The 23,614-nt window shown below is 35.0% G+C and overlaps 1 protein-coding gene and 1 long non-coding RNA gene across 2 annotated transcripts; both read left to right on the top strand.

Annotated features, from left to right (window-relative positions):
• The first annotated feature begins 5,788 nt into the window (after window positions 1–5,788).
• On the top strand, window positions 5,789–7,061 carry LOC140177339 (uncharacterized). The gene is made up of 3 exons (XR_011869171.1): window positions 5,789–5,926; window positions 6,040–6,252; window positions 6,487–7,061. It is a non-coding gene; the product is annotated as an uncharacterized lncRNA (long non-coding RNA).
• A 14,334-nt stretch (window positions 7,062–21,395) lies between these two features.
• LOC112730277 (B3 domain-containing protein At1g05920-like) lies at window positions 21,396–21,776 on the top strand. Its single transcript, XM_025780368.1, has one exon. It carries the CDS (start codon window positions 21,396–21,398, stop codon window positions 21,774–21,776), a length of 381 nt encoding a protein of 126 aa, XP_025636153.1.
• Window positions 21,777–23,614: the final 1,838 nt, after the last annotated feature.

Here is a 23,614-nt window from a genome sequence, read left to right as displayed (position 1 = left end):
CTGGGGTGGTCCCGTTGATTCTCTTTGAGTGTTGGGTTTTGGTGAGAAGCCGAGTTGCCGCGTTGGGCATTGCCGTGCTGCCGTTTGTTGGCGGCGACGACCTGGCTGACTTCTTCGTCGTTGATGTAATTTTTTGCGACGTTCTGGATCTCATGCATGGTCCATACCGGTCTGGTGGTGAGGTGTTTGCGGAAATCTTCGTTCATTAGCCCATTGGTTAGGCAAAGGCTTGCGACGGAATCCGTGAGTCCGTCGACCGTTAGGCATTCGTCGTTGAAGCGGTCGAGGTATTTTCTTGTGGATTCTTCTTGTTTTTGCGTGACCCCTAGTAAGCTGATGGGGTGTTTGGCTTTGGTGATCCTAGTAGTGAACTGGGCCATGAACTTTCGTGTAATATCGTGGAAGCTGGCTATGGATCCGTTCGGGAGGGCGTTGAACCATTTGATCGCTGGTCCGGCGAGGGTTACCGGGAAGGCTCTGCATCGGACCGCGTCGGCCGCTCCTTCTAGGTTCATTCTGGCCTCAAAAGCCGTTAGGTGTTCTTGGGGATCCTTAGTTCCATCGTATTTCATATCGGTAGGTTTGTCGAAGCCTTTGGGGAGTTTTGCCCTTAGGATTCTTTCTGTGAAGGGTGTAGCTCCCATTATTATATGGTCGTTTCTCGTGCGTTTGGTGTTTCGGTCCCTCCGATCTTCGTCTGAGTAGTGTTGATAACTCAGATCTTGAGAAGCGCTGCGGTTATGTTTTTTGTTGTATCACCGTTCTGGCGATTTCTCGTGTCTGTGATCGCGCGATGAGCTACGACCGTCTCTTCTGTCGTGCCGTCGGGTTGGCGACCTTCCGTGGCGAGATCCTGATCTTGAGGTTGCATGGCTTCCGTGCTCGTTGTTGTGTTTTCCTCTATTGGTTATCTTGCCTTCGAGTTCTTGAACTCGGAGGCAGAGATCCTGGATGATCTGCGCTGCTTTGTCGCTGGCTTTCTCAGGATGTCGTCGGTCCGTGATGTTGTGATCGTTCGTGTTTTGGATAGTGCTTGCTATTCTCGCTTGGTTCGTGACTTCACGGTGCTCGGGGGTTGGGTTAATCGGTTGAGAGTCATCCTGGCTTGAGGGGGTTTTCTCCAGGACGTCCCCCATTGGGCCCAGCTGGCGCAGGTTCCCCACAGACGGCGCCAATGTACAAGATGTCTCTGGTACGGGTTTGAGAGATGGATCGGGAACCTGCGGGTCGAGGCGGATGCCGGATCACTTGACTGGGGCGATGGGAGGTGGTACCTGCAAAGACACTCCGACGCTCAAGTCAGAATGGATCTGAGAGGTAGAAAGTATGTGGAATGGATGAATACCTGGAGGGATCTGAGTCCTCTATTTATAGGTGATGGAGAATATCTTATCTTATCTTGTTTGGCTAAGATAAAGGAGACGTTTGAATTCGAAAGTCGGTTAGGAGTCTGAGAATGCCGTTTCCGGGCCTTCTAGAAGTGAGGAACGGGTCGGACCCGGGAAACCGGTGTTGGGTTCGGTCTTGGATCCGGGATGACGGGCCGGATCCGTAACATTTTACATTTTCAATGTACTATTATATGTACACTCAAACTACATTGGCATTACAAAATCAGTCATCGTTGACTAAATATGAAGCAATAAGGCTATTTACAATGCAATTTATAGTAACTAGTCAACACTGTGGAAGGGTGTTGATTATAAAACTATAGAAATTACTAATTAGAGAGTATTGGCTTCGAGGATGATTAAATGTATATTACTGAGAGTGAATTCAATGGAAAAGTACAATCGAAAGAAATATAGTGCAGTAAATGAAGTTACAAGCGTAGCAGAGAAGAAATAAATGGAAGCTGGCAAGAAGAAAGCATAAAGTAAGAGAGTTGATAGAAAACTAACTGCAGAGGCAGCACAAAGTGTAAGCTATTGCTCCTCAAATATCTACAGAATAATGAGTTATTTGTGGTGGTTGCATAGCTTTTGCTAGCAACTTATAAAACCAGTCAAATATATTGAGTGTTAAAATTAAATAATTTCTTTTTGAGTACTTGTGTTGTTGGAAGTTTTTGGCCACATTAACTAATTATCATTTTTTTTATGTGAAGTTAGTTTAATTGTTGTAATATCTGTTCAGTTTGCTGATTTCTTCTCGTTCATTTTGAAGCTATTTCTTTTTTCCAACTACTGCTGTTAACTAATTGCTATTGCTTTATTGATTTGTTTTCTCCTCCATAGTGTTGTTTGATATGCATCACTGTCCTCCATCACTGTTAACTAATTGCTATTGCTTTATTTGTTTGATTCTGGGGGATGGGGGGTTCTTAATCCTTTTTCATTTATATTAGTTTCATTTTGTGAAAAACTAAAGTAGACAACTAACTGAGACTTGGGCTAGATGCTTTACTGTGAATTCTTATCCAATAATGTATTACAGGTTTACACACAATAGACAATAGTATAAAGAGAAACTATTTTGATATCAGGATTTATTTGTGTTCATCAGGACTATAGGCACCTTACCGACATATTATTGGGTCAGCTCCAAATCCAAGTCAATTTGCAATTCTGGTCCGAGGAATACCCCGGTCTCAAGATAGCACATATTGTGACTGAAAAAGTTTTTTTCATATTATTATGAATCAATATATTTGTCTCATCAAATGGTGTAAAATTGTACAACTCTGGTGTAGTTCAGAAATTGAAGGTCTTGCATGCTTTTTACTTTTGTAGGCTATTTAGCATTATATATTTTCGAATAAATGTTCTTTTAGGTCTCTAAACATTTGTTTCAAGGATGAAGTATCTTTTCACCATTTGAAAATCCCTTAACTAGTTTCTAATTGATAATTGGTCTAAATAGTTCTTATTACTGGTCTTATTACAGAAACCGCTTAAATCATTAATAGGAATCACTTAGACCAATTATTTAAAAAGTTAGAAACTAATTAAAAATTTTCAAATTGTAAAAGAGCACTGTCTTCTCAACAAATGGTAAATTGAGAGGATATTTATTCTGTTTATTCTTTAGGGTTAACCACCAAAAAGGTTCCGAATTATTTAAATGCTGACAAAAATACACTCAAATTTTACTATCGATAAAAATGCCTTCAAATAATTTAAAAACACAACAATGATACCTAACAGTAAATATATATTTTCAAAAAATACCTTAGAGATTGAATTTTGATACAATTTTTTGCAAGCATGATTATAAAAATAAGATATTATATATAAAAATTGGTGATTTTTCGTTATGTATATATTTTTTTATAATTTTTTTGTTAATAACCAATAATACTTTTAAAAAATCACAAAACAATATATACTTATACTTAACAAATAATCACCAAATTTTAAGATTAATAATATCTCATTTTTATAATCATGTTTGCAAAAAATTGCATCAAAAATTAATTTCTAATGTATTTTTTGAGAAATACATATTTAATGTTAGAAACTAACATTAAATATGTATCTCTCAAAAAATACATTAGAGATTGAATTTTGATACAATTTATTGCAAGCATGATTGAAAAAATGAGATATTATTATCCTTAAAATTTGGTGATTTTTCGTTGAGTATATTTTTTTTGTAATTTTTTTGTTAATAACTAATAATACTTTTAAAAAATTACAAAAAAAAATATATACTTAGAAAAAATTACCAAATTTTAAGAATAATATATATTATTTAATTATGACCGGGTCAACCGGTCCAATAACCCAATAACCTGGCCAGGTCGATTGTCGGATCGGTTCTGATAACTATGCCGGCCAGCACTACGGGCGGATCGTGTAATTAATCCATTTTATTATATTTATGTATAATTTATTTTAAAAAATTAATATATATTAAAAGAATTATATTTTCAGATGATATTTATTTAAAAAATAGATAAATTTATTATTATATAAAAAATAAAATAAACTGATGAATTATTCTGATTATTTTTTTTATACACGTTAATAGATTATATCTTTTAAGTATTTATATACTATAAAATTTGGAAGCTTTACTCTTTATTAAAAGAGGTAAACGATTAAAAATTAAAGAAATGAGTGAGTACATAATTTAGATTCTTTTAGCTTATAAGCTATCTTTTCTTTTTTTTTTTATGGATTTATATTAAATTTTTTGTTTTTCAATGTTCATCTTTTTTGTTTTTTTTTTTAATAAAAAAAGATATTAAATAAGATATCAGTAAAAGTCATTGAAAAAAAAGATAAAGAGAGTTATCTAAAAAAATCAGAAAATTATGTCAAACTCTTTTGTTTGTATTTCTGTTTTATACACATAATTTTGAGAAGATTCTCTTACTAAATTGGTGAGCATTTAGTGGTTAAAAGTATAGAGAATGAACCTAGCCAAATCTAGCTTGACTAAAAACTAGGTTTATATCATATAGGATTTGGTTAAATCCTAAGAAAATTGGTGATTGTAATCTTTAAGAAAAATAGTAAAAATTTTATCACTGTTGTGGTAGAGACTAGATGTAGATCACATTGCACATAGTAACTGAACCAGAATACATGACTCACGACAACCAAAAATAAAGAGTTTTATTTTGTTCCTGATCAATCATGAAGAGACAAATTAAAATTGTCTCCTAAAATATCAACTTGATAGACTCACCAACAAATAAGTTTCATATCTAGTTTGAAGCCAAATTGAACAAATATTTTTAAAAAGTGACTATAAATTTAACTCCCTTTCTCTAAACCATTAACATACCTTTAATTATTATTATTATTGAGCTGTATTTTATTATTGTAACTATTTTTGTGTTTTCTAGCTATTCATTGTAACTATGTCCTAGCTTTATTATTATTATTATTATTATTTACAAGGAAAAATGTGAGATACTTATTCAAATCCAGCAGGATAGAGTAAATATTTATGACCATATATATATTCTGGTGAAGAGAATTGCATAGTTACCACTTAAGGGGGGCACTGTGTAAACCACCTTATCAGTTTTGATGCAGCAATATCTCATACAGCCAAAAAGATTGAATGCGCAGCATGGACAACCATGAACTGTAACATAAAAATTACGTAGTTAATTTCACCTTATATCTATATATTAGTGACATTTTATGTGTATTTGGACATTCTCTCTAATTTACTAGACAAAAATATAGAAATAATAGTCTTTATACTTTAATCAAATTTTTAATTAAATCTTTATAATTTAAAAATTTGTAATTAATTTTTTATAATAGATTAAATCTTTTAATTATGTCATTCCTAACTATTTTTTGGTTAAAATTGCAATTATTTTTTTGAAATATTTATTTTTATGTTTGATATAAGATGAACTATAAAATACAAAATACAAAATAAAAAACTAATAAAGTTTTAATTATAAATTTTTATTTAGTATAAAGATCGAATTACAAACTTTTAAATTATAAAGACTTAATAAAAAATTTGATAAACTATAAGAGCTAACAAACTAATTAAATCACAAAGTCATTTTTTATTTTGGAAATAGGGACAAGAAAAATATAAAATTAAGATTTTGGTTTTTAAATTTTGTAAAAGAAACAATGAAAAAATAAAATAAAAAAGAAAATATTTTTTTCATAAAATTTTAAAATATAGAATGTTGAAAGAAAATATTTTCCAAACTAAATATGCCATAATATTTTCTGTATTTTCTGTATTTTCAAGATTGTAATAACACTAGTTCATAATTTTGTATCTCCAATATGATTACAGATTTTTCTAAATGATGTAAAATTGTTTGACCAGCTGCTTGACTTTGTTTTCTACATACTTATTGTTCTTGGTGGTTGCAAACAGGTTTTACTATCTTCTGTTCATTTAATTTGATAAGGTTATATCAGGGATTTTTTTTTAATATGATAAGGATGTAGCCACACTTTCAGCTCTATGGTATAGCGATGATTTTTGTTTTAAGGTATGAGAAACTTTTATCTGGTAGCCACTCATTCATGTTGAGTTTTCCATGATCTTATCTTTGTTGTGCAGTTGCGGGGTATTTTTTCTTTTTTTTCTAACTGATCTTTTCAGGCTCAACTTGTAAACTACATACAATACAGAGCTCTTCTTGAGGGATGGACTTCCTGCTTATGGCGCAAGTATACAGGTGTGTTGATTTGGAAAACACAAAATCCTTGGACTGGTCTGAGAGGCCAATTTTATGATCATCTTCTCGACTATGGCTGTCGATGCGCTGCAGAGCCAATTCATGTACAGCTTAATCTAGATACATACTTTATAGAAGTAAGTATCTAAGAGACTAAGACTAAAGTTGTCCTTTCAATAAGATGAGAAAGAAAATAACACATTATTAACAAAAACAAAAATACTCCCTTGTCTCTTAAATGAAAATTGAGATAGGAAGCAAATGGGAACAAGCTAAAAGGATATATCTGCAAATCATCAAGATTTTCCAGTTCTGAATAGTTTCTGGAAGGTCTTGCTTTAATTTTTCTCTTATTTTTCTTCTTAAAACAGGCTGTTAATACTACATCAGAGAAATTGTCTAATATGTCTAATGGAAGATCTAGATGGAATGTGTCCATACTACAAAGTTCATGAAAGCTTTCACTATGCTACCTAAAACAGTAACACCTATTTTTGAGATGGACTATCCCAAGTCGGAACACGCAAAGCCGGTCTACTTTCTTTTGCTCAAACTCTATGACAAATCGAATAACAGAGTTTTATCAAGAAACTTATATTGGTTGCACCTTCCTGGTGGAGACTACAAACTACTGGAGCCATATAGGAAGAAGAAAATACCACTCAAGATAACATCAGAGATTTTTGTCAAAGGGTCCACTTATAGATTTAAAATGCATGTGGAAAACATATCTAAAGGACCAAACATCGAAACAGTTCAACAGAACATGAACTGGGTTGGTTTAAGAGATTACACAGATGCATTGGTGGTAAAAATAACTGTTGTAAAAGTGCTGCACAAAAATTGATCAGAGTTTAGTCTTCTGATAGTGTCAGCATAAGCCAATACTCTCCAATATTCTGTTGAAATAAGTAGTAAACTCAGCAATTAGTACTTGAAGGGCCAATGATGGTATTCTTCCCTCTCTTTCAAATTTTGATGCTGCTTCTGAACCTTCAACTATATAGTTTCCAAATTTGAACATTGCTTGAGTTGGTACCATTCTGCGTCTTTATAGAAGGCTGTAATGTTGCATGTATCCGATCCTCATCATTCGGAGACTCCTTGCAGCATTCTAATGTTGCTTTCATCAAAGCTTTCTTTTTGCTGAAACACAATACACAGATAATACAGAATGATAATTAACTTCAATCCAATGTTTGTCATCACATGATAATTAACTCCTAAATTCGACAGACATTGTAGAGTGAAAAAAGAATGAAACTCAAAACCTTGGAATTGGAAAAGCTGTTACTGGAACAATTTGGAATATCTTCACATAAGTATCCTGCAGCACATATATTACAGCCCTGTTAAGAAGAATTAAGAAAAGGAAAATACAAAATGACATAAATATAAGTATTTTCAAGTATTTATGACAGAAAAAACTAAATAAGAGGATGAAGCTTTCTTTATGTATTCATAAAGTTCTGTTTCAGTTTGCACTCAAAAGATTTCTCACAAACACAAAGGATAAGTATATAGTACTATGCTGTAACACACAAAATTGAATGGAAACGCTCTAACGCAACTAACCAATAACGGCCATAACAGAATTACCTAACTCAGCCTAATCATTCCTTATAACTAAAATGCAAAAGTACCTGCTACCACAATATTTGCCATATGCACTTCATATTTTTAACATAGTAATTGTTGTTACCATAACCACTGCGACTGCATCAATGCAGCCATGTCAACCAATTTTTCCAACAAGTTTCTGCAATTACAGTTATACCCGCCAATTTTTAAGTTATCTACAAAATGCAGTCATTACAAGCCATATATACTCAATTATTATTATTTTAATATTATTATTATTATTATTATTGAGCTGTAATTTTTTACTGAAATATCAAAAATCTTGTAAGAGACATGATTCTCCTCCTAAAACCAATGGTTGATTTTGCAAGGGAAAAGATATCAGTTACTCTACATGTGTTGTTCAAAAACTCTAATTTCAGTGAAAATCGATGTCTCTGCTATCATCAACCGTGGAGTATATATGATTTTGAACCTTTGTGTATAAATTTTTCACCTATTAACAAACACAATTGTTTAGCTTCACCTATTGTTGTTCAAAAAACTCTAATATCAGATTTTATTGAGTTTAAATTACATTCCAACCCTTGAATTTGTTCCCCAGTTAACTAATTTTCGTTGAATTATGGAATTAATCATTTTCTTTTCACCTAAGTTCACAGGGTTTACCAAGATGCATGAGATGGCAAAAATCAGAGTCAGCATGAACGCCCAGTTAAAATACATATATATATAAAAGAAAAAAAAGAAGGGGCATGGTAAATGGTCCTCTTTCATTGTTAGTTTTTATGAACAATTCCTGCAATCCGAATCTTCAAGAGGATTAATTTAAAACAAACCATTTACATGATGGAAAAAAATTAGCAACTTTTTTTTTCTTTCATAAAATCACCAAATTTGTTCTTGTCTAGTACATATTGTAATCAATATTTAACATTCTTCAAAAAAAAGTTAGAAAAGGAACACGAACAAAGGCTCTAAACAGGTTTCCACAATTGCAATAATAACAAACTATAAGAGCAATGATATAGAAGATGCAATTCACTTAATTGGCCAAAAAAACGAATCAAATTCTGTTTTCTTTTCCTTTTTTCTACAAAGATACACTATCTCTATGAAATCAATTTTAAACCTGAGATTTGATTATCTTTTTTTTATCTTCTCACTATTTGATTTAATTTATTGATGAGTTTGGAAAACTCTACCTCCAATTAAGTGATGATCAAACATTATTAATAAAACCAGTTGCAAAAATTATTGATATTAAATTTATATTGATTAAATTAATTTTTGCAATGCAGGTTCAGTTTGGGCCGAAAACAAATTTCTGGAGCAAGCCCAACTACTCTCAGCCTTTGGTTTTAAAAATATATGTTGAATATGGCTGATTTAATTTTTATGTTACTTGGGCCAAAATGATTTTTATTGCTCTAAGCCCAAGTGTGTTACATGCTTTCCATTTGCTTTATGCATGTTCCAAATTTTATCAAGAAAGCAAATGTTATTAATGGGCCAAGAAACTTAATTGATTATTACAACCAAGCCCAATTCCATGAGTGTTACTCATGCTTTGTCCGAATCCATGAAGCAAAGAATAACAAATCCTCAAATGCTTCCAACGGATTCCATTACTCTTCCTGAAAGGATTTCAAAGCCAATTTAAACATTGGGAATATAAGCAAGAGAGAGAAGATTGATTTGACTAAAGGGCATCATTGCTACACGCCAATTAAGGGAAGCAAAAGCAAGATATTCTTCAATTAATTAGTTTAACCACTATTGCTTTTCTTCAGAGTCTTTCTTCTCTCTCACTTCTTTCTCTCTTCGGTTATTACACAGGAAACATTGGTAGCCATGGAAGCAAAAATGAGCTACCGAAAGGAAGAGAAAGCAAGCCTAAAGACCATCACAATGATGGCAAGAAAACATACTAAAATAAAAATGAGCTGTGGCTGAGATTGTCACCATTTATGGACAGATTTGGTGAGGTAATCTTGGCTTCTCCATGCTCAAAAAGGAAGAAGAAGATCTCGGCCAGCAAGGGAGATTCTTGAAGCATGGCTTGTCTTTGATTCTGCTCAACCACCACAGGGAGTAGCTAGAGTGGCGAAGTGATGGTTGAAGGCAGAGATTAAAGCAGATGAAGTCATCATCATCATGAAGCATCAAGGGCCAGAATTCCATCTTGGAGAGCAAGCCAAGGATGGAGAGCTCGGATTGATGAAGGGTGATGATCAAGAAAGGACTAGAGGTAATTGCATGTTGGTTAATGCATGGCTATCTCTTCTCTCTCTATGTGGCCGAACCGGTTTTGTTGAAGGAGGAAGAAGTTGGTTCGGTTTTTGCTTCAATAAGTGGAGGCTCCCCTCTTCTATATTAAAGGTGGACAGCCACTGTTTGAAGCAAGGAGAAAATTTGAGAGTGCAAGGCACAGAGTTCTCAGAGCTACCTGAGCTAACAGTTTTCTCTTCTCCTTCAATGTGTTCAGTTCTGTATTTTTCTGTTTAATTTTGTCATGTCTTGAGTCTCATGGAAAAAGGCAAACAGTGAGGTTTGTAATGAAAAAGCCATAGAGCGGAAAAAGGCAGAGAGTACAAAATTAAAAGAAAAAGCCATAGATGTCTTAAGAGTTCCTTTGTTCATCTATGTTGTGTTTCATGATTCTGTGGGAATTCCCTTGTAAGTTGGGTTAGCACTTTACAGTTTGTAATCTGTTTGATTATAGTGAAACTCCATCATTGTTGTGATGGAGACTGGATGTAGGCTGCACTGCACTTAGCAGCCGAACCAGGATATATCTGGGTGTAATATTCCTTCTTTCCTACTCCATTTCTGTTTTCTACTGCACAGGAGCAAAAACCAAAAATGTCTCGTGCCAGGTGACGAGACAAAATGAAAATGTCTCGTGGCTAGGGACGAGCTAAAAACAGAAAAGTCTCCTCTGAATCTAGCAAGTGTTAGCAAGCAAAAAAGGGGCTAAGATTCAACCCCCCTTCTCTTAGCCACTGAAACCATCAATTGGTATCAGAGCTTGGTCTCAAAGAGATCAAGCTTTGCGGCTTGGAGCAAAGATCCTCATGGCAGAAAACAGTGGCACAAATGTGGTGTCTTATAATCTAACTGAAGGTCAATCAAGCAACAGACCCCCTCTCTTCAATGGGAAAAACTATACCTATTGGAAGGAGAGGATGAAGATATTTGTACAAGCAGTGGATTACAGACTTTGGAAGATTATTCTCGAAGGGCCTCAATTTCCAACTATCACAAGTGCCGAAGGAGTTGTTTCTCTCAAACCAGAAGCAAGATGGACCGAGGAAGATAGGAAGAAGGTGGAGTTAAATGCCAAGGCAATAAATCTGCTCAATTGTGCTATCAGCTTCGAGGAGTACCGACGGGTATCAAGATGCACAACGGCAAAGAAAATCTGGGACAAATTGCAAATCACCCATGAAGGAACCACCATTGTCAAGAAGACTCGGGCAGATATGCTAAACAGAGAATATGAAACGTTTGCAATGAAGGAAGGAGAGTCCATTGATGAACTGTTTGAACGGTTCAATGCTATCATTGTTGGCTTAGATGCTCTGAGAATTACACATTCTGATTCTGTGCTAGTGAGAAGAGTGTTGAGATGTCTCACAAAAGAGTGGGAAACTAAAGCTTTAATTATTTCTGAGAGCAGTAGCTTAGACTCCATGACACTTGATGATTTGAGAGGAAATCTTCTTGCTTTTGAAAATACCTATTTGAAAAAAGATACAAAAAAGAAAGGAATTGCATTTTCTTCTATGACTAACCCTCTGGATGATGAATCCAGTGATAACTCTTCTGAAAATGAGTTTGTTTTATTTGCAAAAAAATTTAGGAAAATGGCTAAGCTCAAAGGTAAAGGCAGCAGCACAAGGAAAGTGAAGAAAGACCTCAGCAAGGTAACTTGCTACAATTGCAAGGAAATGGGGCATTTCAAATCTGATTGTCCCAAGCTGAAGAAGGAGGAAAAGCCAAAAAGAGGAAAGAAGAAAGGACTGATGGCCACATGGGAAGACTTGGAGAATGATTCTGATGATGATGATGAAGAAACCGAGACCAAGTCACAAACATGTCTCATGGCAGACCACATAGATCAGGTAGTCTTTCATAACCCTAACACTGAAGATCTTCATCTTATGATAGACCACCTTTCTGAAAAAATAAGATGTTTTTTGCTGGAAAATCAAGAACTTGAACAACAAATCACCATTCTTAAGGCTGAAAACAGTTTTCTAAAAGAAAAAGTAAGAGAGGCCGAAACTGCTTGTGATCTTGTTGAAGAGAATAAGCAGTTAAGAGCCCAAGTCAGAAGCTGTGAAAGTAACCATTGTGTTCTTGCATATGTGGATTGTTTTAAGCAAAATGAAGAGTTGCTTAAAGAGGTTAAAAGACTTAAGGAAGACTTGGCCAAATTTACACAAAGTTCCGAAAGCTTAAATCACATCTTGGCTAGTCAAAAACCTCTTTATGATAAGGCTGGGTTGGGATTCTATAAATCTGAAAATTTACATTTTGAAAATATTGCTTCATCTTCTAATGACACAAGATTTCAAGATCCCACCTACTTTAACAAAAAGGCAACTCCAAAGTTTTGTAGATTATGCAATCGGAATGGACACTTTCCCATTCAATGCTTTTTCGGTGAAAGAATGGTTGGTGACAAGGTTTATAAAATTGTTTTTGATTACAATAGCTTAGGACATAGAAGATGGTTTAACGTAAAAGGATCCAAAAAGATTTGGATACCTAAGGTTACTTGAGCATTGTTTTGTAGGTGTGCCTAGCATCCAAAAGGAAGGAAAATATGTGGTATATGGACAGCGGATGCTCTAGGCATATGACCGGAAAGGCAACCTTCTTCATAAAGCTTGATGACTATGATGGAGGACTTGTCACTTTCGGTGATGATGCAAAAGGAAAAATTGTGGCTGTTGGGAAAGTTGGTAAAAACTTTTCTTCTTGTATAAATGATGTTCTCCTTGTACATGGCTTGAAACATAATTTGCTTAGTGTTAGTCAACTTTGTGATTTGGGTTTTGAAGTTATTTTTAAGAAATTTGTTTGTTTAGTTGTGTGTGAGAAAACTGGGAATGTTCTTCTTGAAGCTAAAAGATGCAACAATGTGTATGGATTAACTCTTGAGGATTTAAAGGAACAAAATGTAACATGCTTTACATCTTTTGAATCTGAAAAATGGCTTTGGCATAGAAAGTTGGGACATGCTAGCATGTATCAAATTTCTAAGCTAGTCAAAAGAAATTTGGTTAGAGGAATCCCAAACATCAAGTTTGATAAGGATCTCACTTGTGACGCTTGTCAATTAGGCAAACAAGTAAAATCCTCTTTTAAATCAAAAGATGGAATCTCAACCAAAAGGCCTTTGGAAATGTTACATATTGATCTTTTTGGTCCTACTAGAACTCAAAGTTTAGGAGGTAAACATTATGGTCTTGTGGTAGTAGATGATTACTCTAGATTTGGTTGGGTACTTTTCCTTGCTCATAAGAATGATGCCTTTCATGCTTTTTCCACCCTTTGTAAGAAAATTCAAAATGAAAAGGATTTGAAAATTGCCCATTTAAGAAGTGATCATGGAAGAGAATTTGAGAATCAAGATTTTGAAAAATTCTGTGATGACTTAGGGATTTCTCATAATTTTTCATGCCCTAGAACCCCCCAACAAAATGGGGTGGTTGAAAGAAGGAATAGAAGCCTTCAAGAAATGACTAGGGCTATGTTATGTGAGAGTGAAATTCCTAAATTCTTATGGGCTGAAGCTGTGAACACAGCATGTTATATTTTGAATAGAACAATCATTAGAAAAGGGTTAAAGAAAACACCTTATGAGCTATGGAAAGGAACCCCTCCAAATCTTAAGTATTTTCATGTTTTTGGATGCAAATGTTTTGTGCTTAATAATAAAGAAAACCTTGGAAAGTTTGATCCAAAATCCTATGAAGGAATGTTTGTTGGATATTCCACCACAAGCAATGCCTATAGAGTTTATCTCAAGGAGCATAGAACAATAGAGGAATCCATACATGTTACTTTTTGTGATTCTAACTTAATTCCCAGTATTGTGAAGGATATTGATTCAGATTGTGAAGAGGCTGGAACAAGTAAAGAAAATCCCAAATCTGTTCAAAGTGAAGAATCTGTTAGCCCGGTTTTGTCTCGTCAGATTGGAGGAGACATTTCCATTTTGTCTCCTGAACAGGCACGAGCAACTGAAACAGTGAGACCACCAGAAGATCATCAAAGTACTACACCTATCCGAAAGCCTAGAGAATGGAAATCTATGAGGGGTTATCCTCATGATTTCATCATTGGTGATCCCTCTCATGGTGTAACAACAAGATCATCCACCAAAAGGCAAGCCGAACCTAGCAATCTTGCTCTCTTGTCACAAATAGAGCCCAACAATGTCAAACAAGCTCTTGAGGATCCATCATGGGTTAAAGCAATGCAAGAAGAGCTTGCTCAATTTGACAAGAATAAGGTTTGGACACTAGTACCTCATCCGGATGGTAAGAAAGTTACCGGTACTAAGTGGGTATTTAAAAATAAACTTGGTGAGGATGGACAAGTTGTTCGTAACAAGGCTAGATTAGTGGCCCAAGGATACGATCAAGAAGAGGGTATAGATTTTGATGAGTCTTTTGCTCCGGTAGCTAGAATGGAAGCAATTAGATTGCTTCTTGCCTATGCCGCCCATAAAGGTTTCAAAATGTTTCAAATGGATGTTAAGTGTGCTTTCCTTAATGGCTTTATTGATAGAGAAGTGTATGTGGCACAACCCCCCGGTTTTGAACAAAAAGAGTTTCCAAATCATGTTTTCAAATTAACTAAGGCTCTTTATGGTCTTAGACAAGCTCCAAGAGCTTGGTATGAAAGGCTTAGTGCCTTCTTGTTGAAAAATCAATTTCAAAGGGGTACCACCGACACTACTTTATTTATCAAAGCATCTAATGATGACATACTTCTTGTTCAAGTTTATGTTGATGACATTGTATTTGGATCGGCCAACATTTCCTTGTGTGAAGAGTTTGGAAAACTCATGACTAGTGAGTTTGAAATGAGTTTAATGGGAGAGCTTACTTTCTTTCTTGGCCTCCAAATTAAACAAACTCCTAGTGGTACTTTTATTTACCAAGGAAAGTATGCAAAAGAACTTATCAAAAAGTTTGGCCTAGAAAATTCCAAAGCAATGGGTACACCAATGCATCCCAACACAAAACTTGAAAAGGATGATGATGGTCAAGATGTGGATGAAACAAGGTATAGGGGAATGATAGGTTCACTCATGTACCTTACCTCCTCTAGACCGGACATTGTTCAAAGTGTGGGTGTATGTTCAAGATTCCAATCTCACCCAAAAGAATCCCATCTCACGGCTGTTAAGCGCATCATTAGATATATTAAAGGAACTTGTGATTATGGATTATGGTATCCTAAATCTGATGACTTTTGTGCAGTAGGGTTTTGTGATGCAGATTTTGCGGGAGATAGAGTGGATAGACGAAGCACATCGGGCATGTGTTGCTTCCTTGGAAGCTCACTCAACATGTGGTCAAGCAAAAAGCAAGCCACAGTGGCTTTATCCACACCTGAAGCAGAATACATTTCCGCATCTGCATGTTGCACTCAATTAATTTGGTTAAAAACACAATTAGAAGATTACAAATTAAAAATCAATAGTATACCCTTATTTTGTGATAATATGAGTGCTATAAACATCTCAAAAAACCCTGTTCTGCACTCAAGAACAAAGCACATTGAAATTAAATATCATTTCATTAGAGAACATGTGCAAAAGGGAACTATTGATATTCAATTTGTAAAATCTGAAGACCAAATTGCTGATATTTTTACAAAACCACTCTGTGAAGACAGATTCTGTACCTTGAGAAAAAGTTTGGGAATGTTTGATTTAAGTTCCATTGAAAATTTGTAAATTTTTTAAACTCTGTTCAGTTTTGTCTCGTAGGTTTGGACGAGATAAAAACGCAAGCTTGATGGAGGAGCTTTGTTCAAGGGGGAGGCAACACAGATTTAAATTCTCCTGGGCCCCACCTAATAAATTCTGACCCCACCATGGCAATTTAGTTAGTTATTCCTTCCTTGAAAAATAAAATCACAAAATCTCTTAGATTGTCTTTTCAAATCTAGTTGGAAGATACATGTTGTCAAATCATATCTTTTCCTTCTAACTAAATCCCTTAATTCAAGGAAAAACTCCCTCTTTATCACTTTTTGAAACTCCCATTTGGATAATAACCGCGCCATTATGGTCATTAACCTCCCATCATCTCTCTCCAATCCTCATTTATTGCACCACTAACCTCCCTCCATCCTCCTCTCATTCGGCCCTCACCTCTTCATATTCAACCTTTCATTTCTCTTACCATGAAAAAGAAAACTGCACCTAGGAGAAGTAGCCGAACCCCCATTCCAAAAAACCCACCTTTCTCATCACCTCTAACCCATACACATATCCATCTCCATTCTACCTCATCCTCTACTCAGTCACCTCCTTCCAAAAGAACCGAAACCATGCGGCGTAAGGTGGTTGCCAAGAAAACGTCAGGGAGAGGCAAATCAGGAAAGGCCAAGGAACCAAGTGTTGAAGAGGAAGAAGATGAGTCTCACACCTCGCCCCCTCATTCATCGCCGAAAAGATCCACCCCTCATGCAAGGAGCTCTCAGAAGAGGCAGAAAAGCTTTGTGTTGCATGATACTAATGAACCTGCGAACTTGGAGTCACTCGAATTCAAGAACAAGTTTCACAAGCCTCATTCACATTTCAATCCCTCTAGGTTCTACTCATGTGCATTCTATGAATTTCACAAAGAAGTCTTGCTGAAACGCCATCTTTGCCCTTCTTACTTGGTGAATCTTGAAAAACTGGCCTCCAAAGGAATCAACTTTTCTTCTCTGTTTGATGCTCTGAAATGGACCCCTCTGGTTCACATTCAAAAACTGGTTTACCCGGGGTTGGTCCGGGAATTTTATGCAAACATGCGTTTGATTGAAGGCTCAATCCACTCTTACGTCAAGCGTGTTTACATAACTCTCACTCCTCAAACAATAGGTGCTGCCCTTGGGTATGAAGATGAAGGACCAAAAGTTTACATGGTTGATAAATGGGATGATCAAGTAGGAGTTACACAACAAGCTGTCTTGCAACACATCTGTGCAAACCTCTCAAGACTCGATGGATTGATCCCAACTCACAAATCCCTCGGACCAGAGAACTCTCTATTGCACCGTATCATCACTCATATCATCACTCCTCAAAGTGGTTCTCACCATAGAGTAACAGTTTCTGACTCTATTATTCTGTTTGCTCTCATTACTTCTACCATAAATTTCATTTGCATATATTATGACACGTCATATGTGGGAAGCATTTACAAAAAAGGCTAATCTTCCATATGGCATGTTCCTTACATGCATATTTGAGTACTTTAAGGTTGATCTGTCAAATGAATCTGTTGAGAACAAGGTTTCCATGATTAAAGGAGGAGGAGTTTCTGGCAAGAAAGGGAAGCGGTCTGTTCCCTCTGAACCATCTCTTAGCGATCTCGAGAGCCATCCCGAACCCTCAGAGGTCACTCAATCTATCCGGGAAGTTCTCAAAGAGTTTCGTAACATGGCCAAGCTAATGCGTAAATCTCACAAGGCTGCCCGGAAATTGGAGTATGAGCAGGAAAGGGCTTGGAAGAAATGTCACGAAAGGATTGGTTTCATGATTAAAAGCTTTGATGATGACATGGGAACAGGGGATTATGATGATGATTCTGGTTCAGAGATTAATCTTTCTGATGATTAATGACTCTTTCGTTACTTTATTTGATATTGGCTCCATTAGGCTCAATCTGTTTTTTGTAGGAGCATGACTTGATACTCACTGCTCTATGACTCTTTGCTACTCTTGTTATTTTATTATGGATATTTTGTTATGTTATTGATATTTTGTGCAGGTGCCCCTTGATGCCAAAAGGGGGAGGAAAATTAGTTTCCAAAATTGAAATTGGAACTAATAAAACAGGGGAAGATTTGCTGAAACAGGGGATAAAATTTTTCAATTAAAAATTCATGATCTCCCTTGTTTAAAAGAATGCATGTTGTTATTGCATTCGGTTCACTATGGATACTGCTGTTGGGAATGCACTTGGCATTTGGATTATAATGATGTTTGACAATATGTTTGTTTGTATTGTTCAAATGTATGCCTGGTTATTGATTTATCTTGATGAACATGTTTGACTGAAACTGGAATGTTCTTATTCATCTTGGTAAACATGTTGGTTTGAAAATTTATTTTTGGCAGTTCCTTTAAATTGTAATATCTAACAGTTGCCATGTTTTGATCATATATGACTCAAAAATATTTTCCTTACATGAATAATGCAGCTCTGATATCTTGACTGGAAAATATTTTTTGAATAACTCTATTTTGTGGTACAGTTTGAGCAGTAAATCAGTTTATGATATCAAATGAGTTTTGATTATCAATTAAAACTGCTCATAAATCAAGCATTTAGCATCATAAAATATGCTAAATAACATTGTTACTTGAAGCTTGATTTAAATGTTACAGGTTAGTGCTTCCCTTAGTAAAAATGGCATATATTAAGGGGGAGCCATGTGACATCTAGAAAGGGGGAGCAATTCAATCTTCAAAGGGAGTACTCATACTCAATTTTTAAATTTCTTCCATTTCAATTTTAATAATGTTTGTCATCAAGGGGGAGATTGATGAGTTTGGAAAACTCTACCTCCAATTAAGTGATGATCAAACATTATTAATAAAACCAGTTGCAAAAATTATTGATATTAAATTTATATTGATTAAATTAATTTTTGCAATGCAGGTTCAGTTTGGGCCGAAAACAAATTTCTGGAGCAAGCCCAACTACTCTCAGCCTTTGGTTTTAAAAATATATGTTGAATATGGCTGATTTAATTTTTATGTTACTTGGGCCAAAATGATTTTTATTGCTCTAAGCCCAAGTGTGTTACATGCTTTCCATTTGCTTTATGCATGTTCCAAATTTTATCAAGAAAGCAAATGTTATTAATGGGCCAAGAAACTTAATTGATTATTACAACCAAGCCCAATTCCATGAGTGTTACTCATGCTTTGTCCGAATCCATGAAGCAAAGAATAACAAATCCTCAAATGCTTCCAACGGATTCCATTACTCTTCCTGAAAGGATTTCAAAGCCAATTTAAACATTGGGAATATAAGCAAGAGAGAGAAGATTGATTTGACTAAAGGGCATCATTGCTACACGCCAATTAAGGGAAGCAAAAGCAAGATATTCTTCAATTAATTAGTTTAACCACTATTGCTTTTCTTCAGAGTCTTTCTTCTCTCTCACTTCTTTCTCTCTTCGGTTATTACACAGGAAACATTGGTAGCCATGGAAGCAAAAATGAGCTACCGAAAGGAAGAGAAAGCAAGCCTAAAGACCATCACAATGATGGCAAGAAAACATACTAAAATAAAAATGAGCTGTGGCTGAGATTGTCACCATTTATGGACAGATTTGGTGAGGTAATCTTGGCTTCTCCATGCTCAAAAAGGAAGAAGAAGATCTCGGCCAGCAAGGGAGATTCTTGAAGCATGGCTTGTCTTTGATTCTGCTCAACCACCACAGGGAGTAGCTAGAGTGGCGAAGTGATGGTTGAAGGCAGAGATTAAAGCAGATGAAGTCATCATCATCATGAAGCATCAAGGGCCAGAATTCCATCTTGGAGAGCAAGCCAAGGATGGAGAGCTCGGATTGATGAAGGGTGATGATCAAGAAAGGACTAGAGGTAATTGCATGTTGGTTAATGCATGGCTATCTCTTCTCTCTCTATGTGGCCGAACCGGTTTTGTTGAAGGAGGAAGAAGTTGGTTCGGTTTTGGCTTCAATAAGTGGAGGCTCCCCTCTTCTATATTAAGGGTGGACAACCACTGTTTGAAGCAAGGAGAAAATTTGAGAGTGCAAGGCACAGAGTTCTCAGAGCTACCTGAGCTAACAGTTTTCTCTTCTCCTTCAATGTGTTCAGTTCTGTATTTTTCTGTTTAATTTTGTCATGTCTTGAGTCTCATGGAAAAAGGCAAACAGTGAGGTTTGTAATGAAAAAGCCATAGAGCGGAAAAAGGCAGAGAGTGCAAAATTAAAAGAAAAAGCCATAGATGTCTTAAGAGTTCCTTTGTTCATCTATGTTGTGTTTCATGATTCTGTGGGAATCCCTTTGTAAGTTGGGTTAGCACTTTACAGTTTGTAATCTGTTTGATTATAGTGAAACTCCATCATTGTTGTGATGGAGACTGGATGTAGGCTGCACTGCACTTAGCAGCCGAACCAGGATATATCTGGGTGTAATATTCCTTCTTTCCTACTCCATTTCTATTTTCTACTGCACAGGAGCAAAAACCAAAAATGTCTCGTGCCAAGTGACGAGACAAAATGAAAATGTCTCGTGGCTAGGGACGAGCTAAAAACAGAAAAGTCTCCTCTGAATCCAGCAAGTGTTAGCAAGCAAAAAGGGGGCTAAGATTCAACCCCCCCTTCTCTTAGCCACTGAAACCATCATTTATCTTATTTGTAATCTTTTCAAATCTTGAAATTAACTTATCTTTGAGGCCCCTCAGGGTGTCACTCCTAGAATTACTCTGCACGGCTGGAATTACAGTGAAGGACACACTGTACTTGAAGCTCTATGAGGATGTCGCAGAGAAACACTGTGAAATTGATCAACTGTGTATATATTACAATTAATAACAAATCAAATTGGCCAAAAAAAAATTAGTTCTACAGAGATATACTATCTCTATGAAATCAATTTTTAATCTAAGATTTGATTATCTTTTTTTTATCTTCTCACTATTTGATTTAATTTATCTTATTTGTAATCTTTTCAAATCTTGGAATTAACTTATCTTTTTATAAATCAGAAGATACTGATTGATTGAAAGATTTAATTTTAATTTGTCAAACAAATTAACATAATATAAGAAGAGGTGCTTGATTGAATGAAGTATACACATTAACGTACACTTTCCAAACTTGTGCCAAACTCACGTTCTCTTCAATCTTCATTGCTAAAGAAAAGAATGGAAACGCATAAAGCCAAACTACGCTGCCAATGGTTACAATGCAGACCACGTTCTTCATCCAACAAGAGGAATTCTGATGATTCTACAGTTGAGGTGCCGTTCTCAAGCAAGAGGAAGGCAGCAAACGCCTTTGGTTACTGTCTTGAAGGGACTAACGAGGAGGAGAAGAGGATGATTATTAAGGAAACAAAAACAGACTGTTCTATTCAAAATAAACAGTTTGATTTCAACGATGATGAACTTGAAGTTGTTGATATTCTCTTTAACCTCCCCGGGAACTTCTTAGAGAGAGTTAATTTAGAGACTTCAAGCAGTGCTGCAAATTCAAGCCCCAGTGCTGACCAAGAACAGGTTTCAAAGGTGTCTTCCAAGAAACCAGTCAACCAAGAAAGAAACAGCCCCAGTGCCGATCAAGAACGGGTTTCGAACAAGAATTCCAAGAAGACCGTTAGCTCAGTGGATTCTCGGTCCAAGAAAGAATCAAAGAAACCAGTCAACCAAAACCAAGAACCTCTGAATTGCCACAAAATTTCAAGAACTTGATCAGTGATATGGGTGGTAGCAGGATCACTCTACTTATCGAAAAAACTCTCTATAACTCGGATTTGAATCCGCAACAAAACCGGCTTTCAATACCATCACAGCAGGTCAAGGACAAAGATTTCTTGCTTCCCACGGAACTAGAAATTCTAGAGGAGAAAAAGGGAATAAAAGTGAAATTGATCCAACCTTCTCTCGAAATGACCGAGTTGACTTTGATTAAGTGGTTCATGCACAAGGGACCAAAGTCAGAGAAAGTAAGCATTTCCTATATTCTGAGATCAAATTGGGTCAAAGTTGCAAAGGCTAATAATCTAGGAGAGGATGATGTTGTTCAAGTTTGGTCATTCCGAGTTGAAGAGAAATTATGCATGGCAATTGTCAAGCTTTGATTTATTTTTTAATTATGTTTTTCTTTAATCATTTTTAGCCAAATTTGCTAATTGCGGGAACTATGTCAGATAGATCCCAAATGAACTTTGTTAGTTTTTTCTTCATCTTGGCTGGAATGGTTGATAAAATTGTCTTATTACAGTTGGAAGAATCAATTACTTGTTTTTATGTTTTCTTTTAATTCTAAAGTTTATTTGTTTTACATTTTCAATGTACTGTTATATATACACTCAAACTACATTGATTATAATGGGTGTGGTTTAAGTCTAGGATTATTGATCAATTCGATGGTTGAGGATCAGGAAAGGGTATGTGATTTCATGATTAATATGGGAGTTTCCTAAGTCAAACTATTTTGATAACATAAAGTGGTATTATTGAATTGAATTTTGTTTAGAATGTACTCACTATGGTGCTCATGAAAATTGTAGTAGCAGTTTATTTTGTTTAGAACTGGTTAGGTCTATGTATAGCTAGCCTTTAAGTAATACTCAAAAACTTGAACCAGAAAAAGAATAACAATAGAAGACAAATAACAATTCTAGTTTTTTTTTTTTTTTTTTTTTTTGTAAATACAATATTTCCATCAAATCTATTTTAAATTTTTATTCGGAGATTTGATTTTTGTTCAGTGACTTAAACCACAAGTAAACAGTCTAACAATATCACAGAATGTGTAACAAACTTATAACTAACAATCTTGATTTTCTTTAACTACAAGCCTAACCACATTCTTTTTGATCTATTACTCTATGATCCCAACAGGGTTTAACAAAATACAAATACCTTCATGGAAACAAGCATCTAAACTGTAGACAAGCAGATTAGTAGTTTTATATTTAAGATGCAAATACATGTATAAATACATTTGAATCTAATGACGTTAATTTATTTATTTATTTATCAATGGTTCAAATGCTACAATTTAGTAGTGAAAAGAGAAAAGGAATAGTTACAACAGATAAGGAATAACGAGTTAGAAGGGTAGGAGTCAGTTATGAACTTATGACAGTTCTAACAAATTTTCTATTACTCTGTTTTTGGCAAACAGTGTACACACACTTTTCAGTTTACAATTTTCACTGAATTTCTCATTCACTCTTCTTCTTTCTCTCTGCCTTTTATCTCTGTTCTTTACTGTTATCCCCCCTTCTTTTCATCTAGAATTCTCATTCAAAAGTTCCATAACAAAGTGCATTTCACAAATTAAATAAAGAATCCTAATAATTAATGGAGAAATAGAATCCAAAACCGACTTGACAAAATAAGAAATCAAAGTTGAAGCCATATATACTCAATTTTTATTATTATTCTGTTTGTGCTGTATTTCTTATTGAAATATCAAAAAAAAAAAAAAAAAAGCAATACATGATTCTCCTCCTACAACCAATGGTTAATTTTAAAGGGAAAAATAAATATCCGTTCTAATCGACAATGTGCTGTTCAAAAGATAAAATTTCAGAGACACAAAAAACTAACTAAATTTTGTTTTTTATTTTCTCCTTTGTTCTACAGAGATGCAATATCTCTATGAAATCCTATTTAAATTTATATTTGATTATCTATTTTTTTTATCTTCTCATATTTGATTTAATTATTTGTACTCTTTTTCAAATCTTGAAATTAACTTATCTTTTTTTAAATCAGAAGATATTGATTGATTGATAGATTTAATTTTAATTTGTCAAACAAATTAACGTATAGAAGTATATATAAGAAGAGGTGCATGATTGAATTAAGTATACACATTAACATTAACTTTCCAAAACTTGTGTCCAACTCAAGTTCTCTCTGCTAATGAAAAGAATTGAAAAACATAATAATGATAAATCCTCCT

The sequence above is a fragment of the Arachis hypogaea genome, chromosome 12 (assembly GCF_003086295.3).
Source record: "Arachis hypogaea cultivar Tifrunner chromosome 12, arahy.Tifrunner.gnm2.J5K5, whole genome shotgun sequence".
Lineage (NCBI taxonomy): Eukaryota > Viridiplantae > Streptophyta > Magnoliopsida > Fabales > Fabaceae > Arachis > Arachis hypogaea.
The sequence above is the reverse complement of the archived record's forward strand: the minus strand, read 5'-3'. Positions and strand labels throughout refer to the sequence as shown.

Excerpts from the sequence above, each read along its gene's own strand:
- LOC112730277 (XM_025780368.1), top strand. The coding sequence starts at position 21,396 with ATGGGTGGTAGCAGGATCACTCTACTTATCGAAAAAACTCTCTATAAC.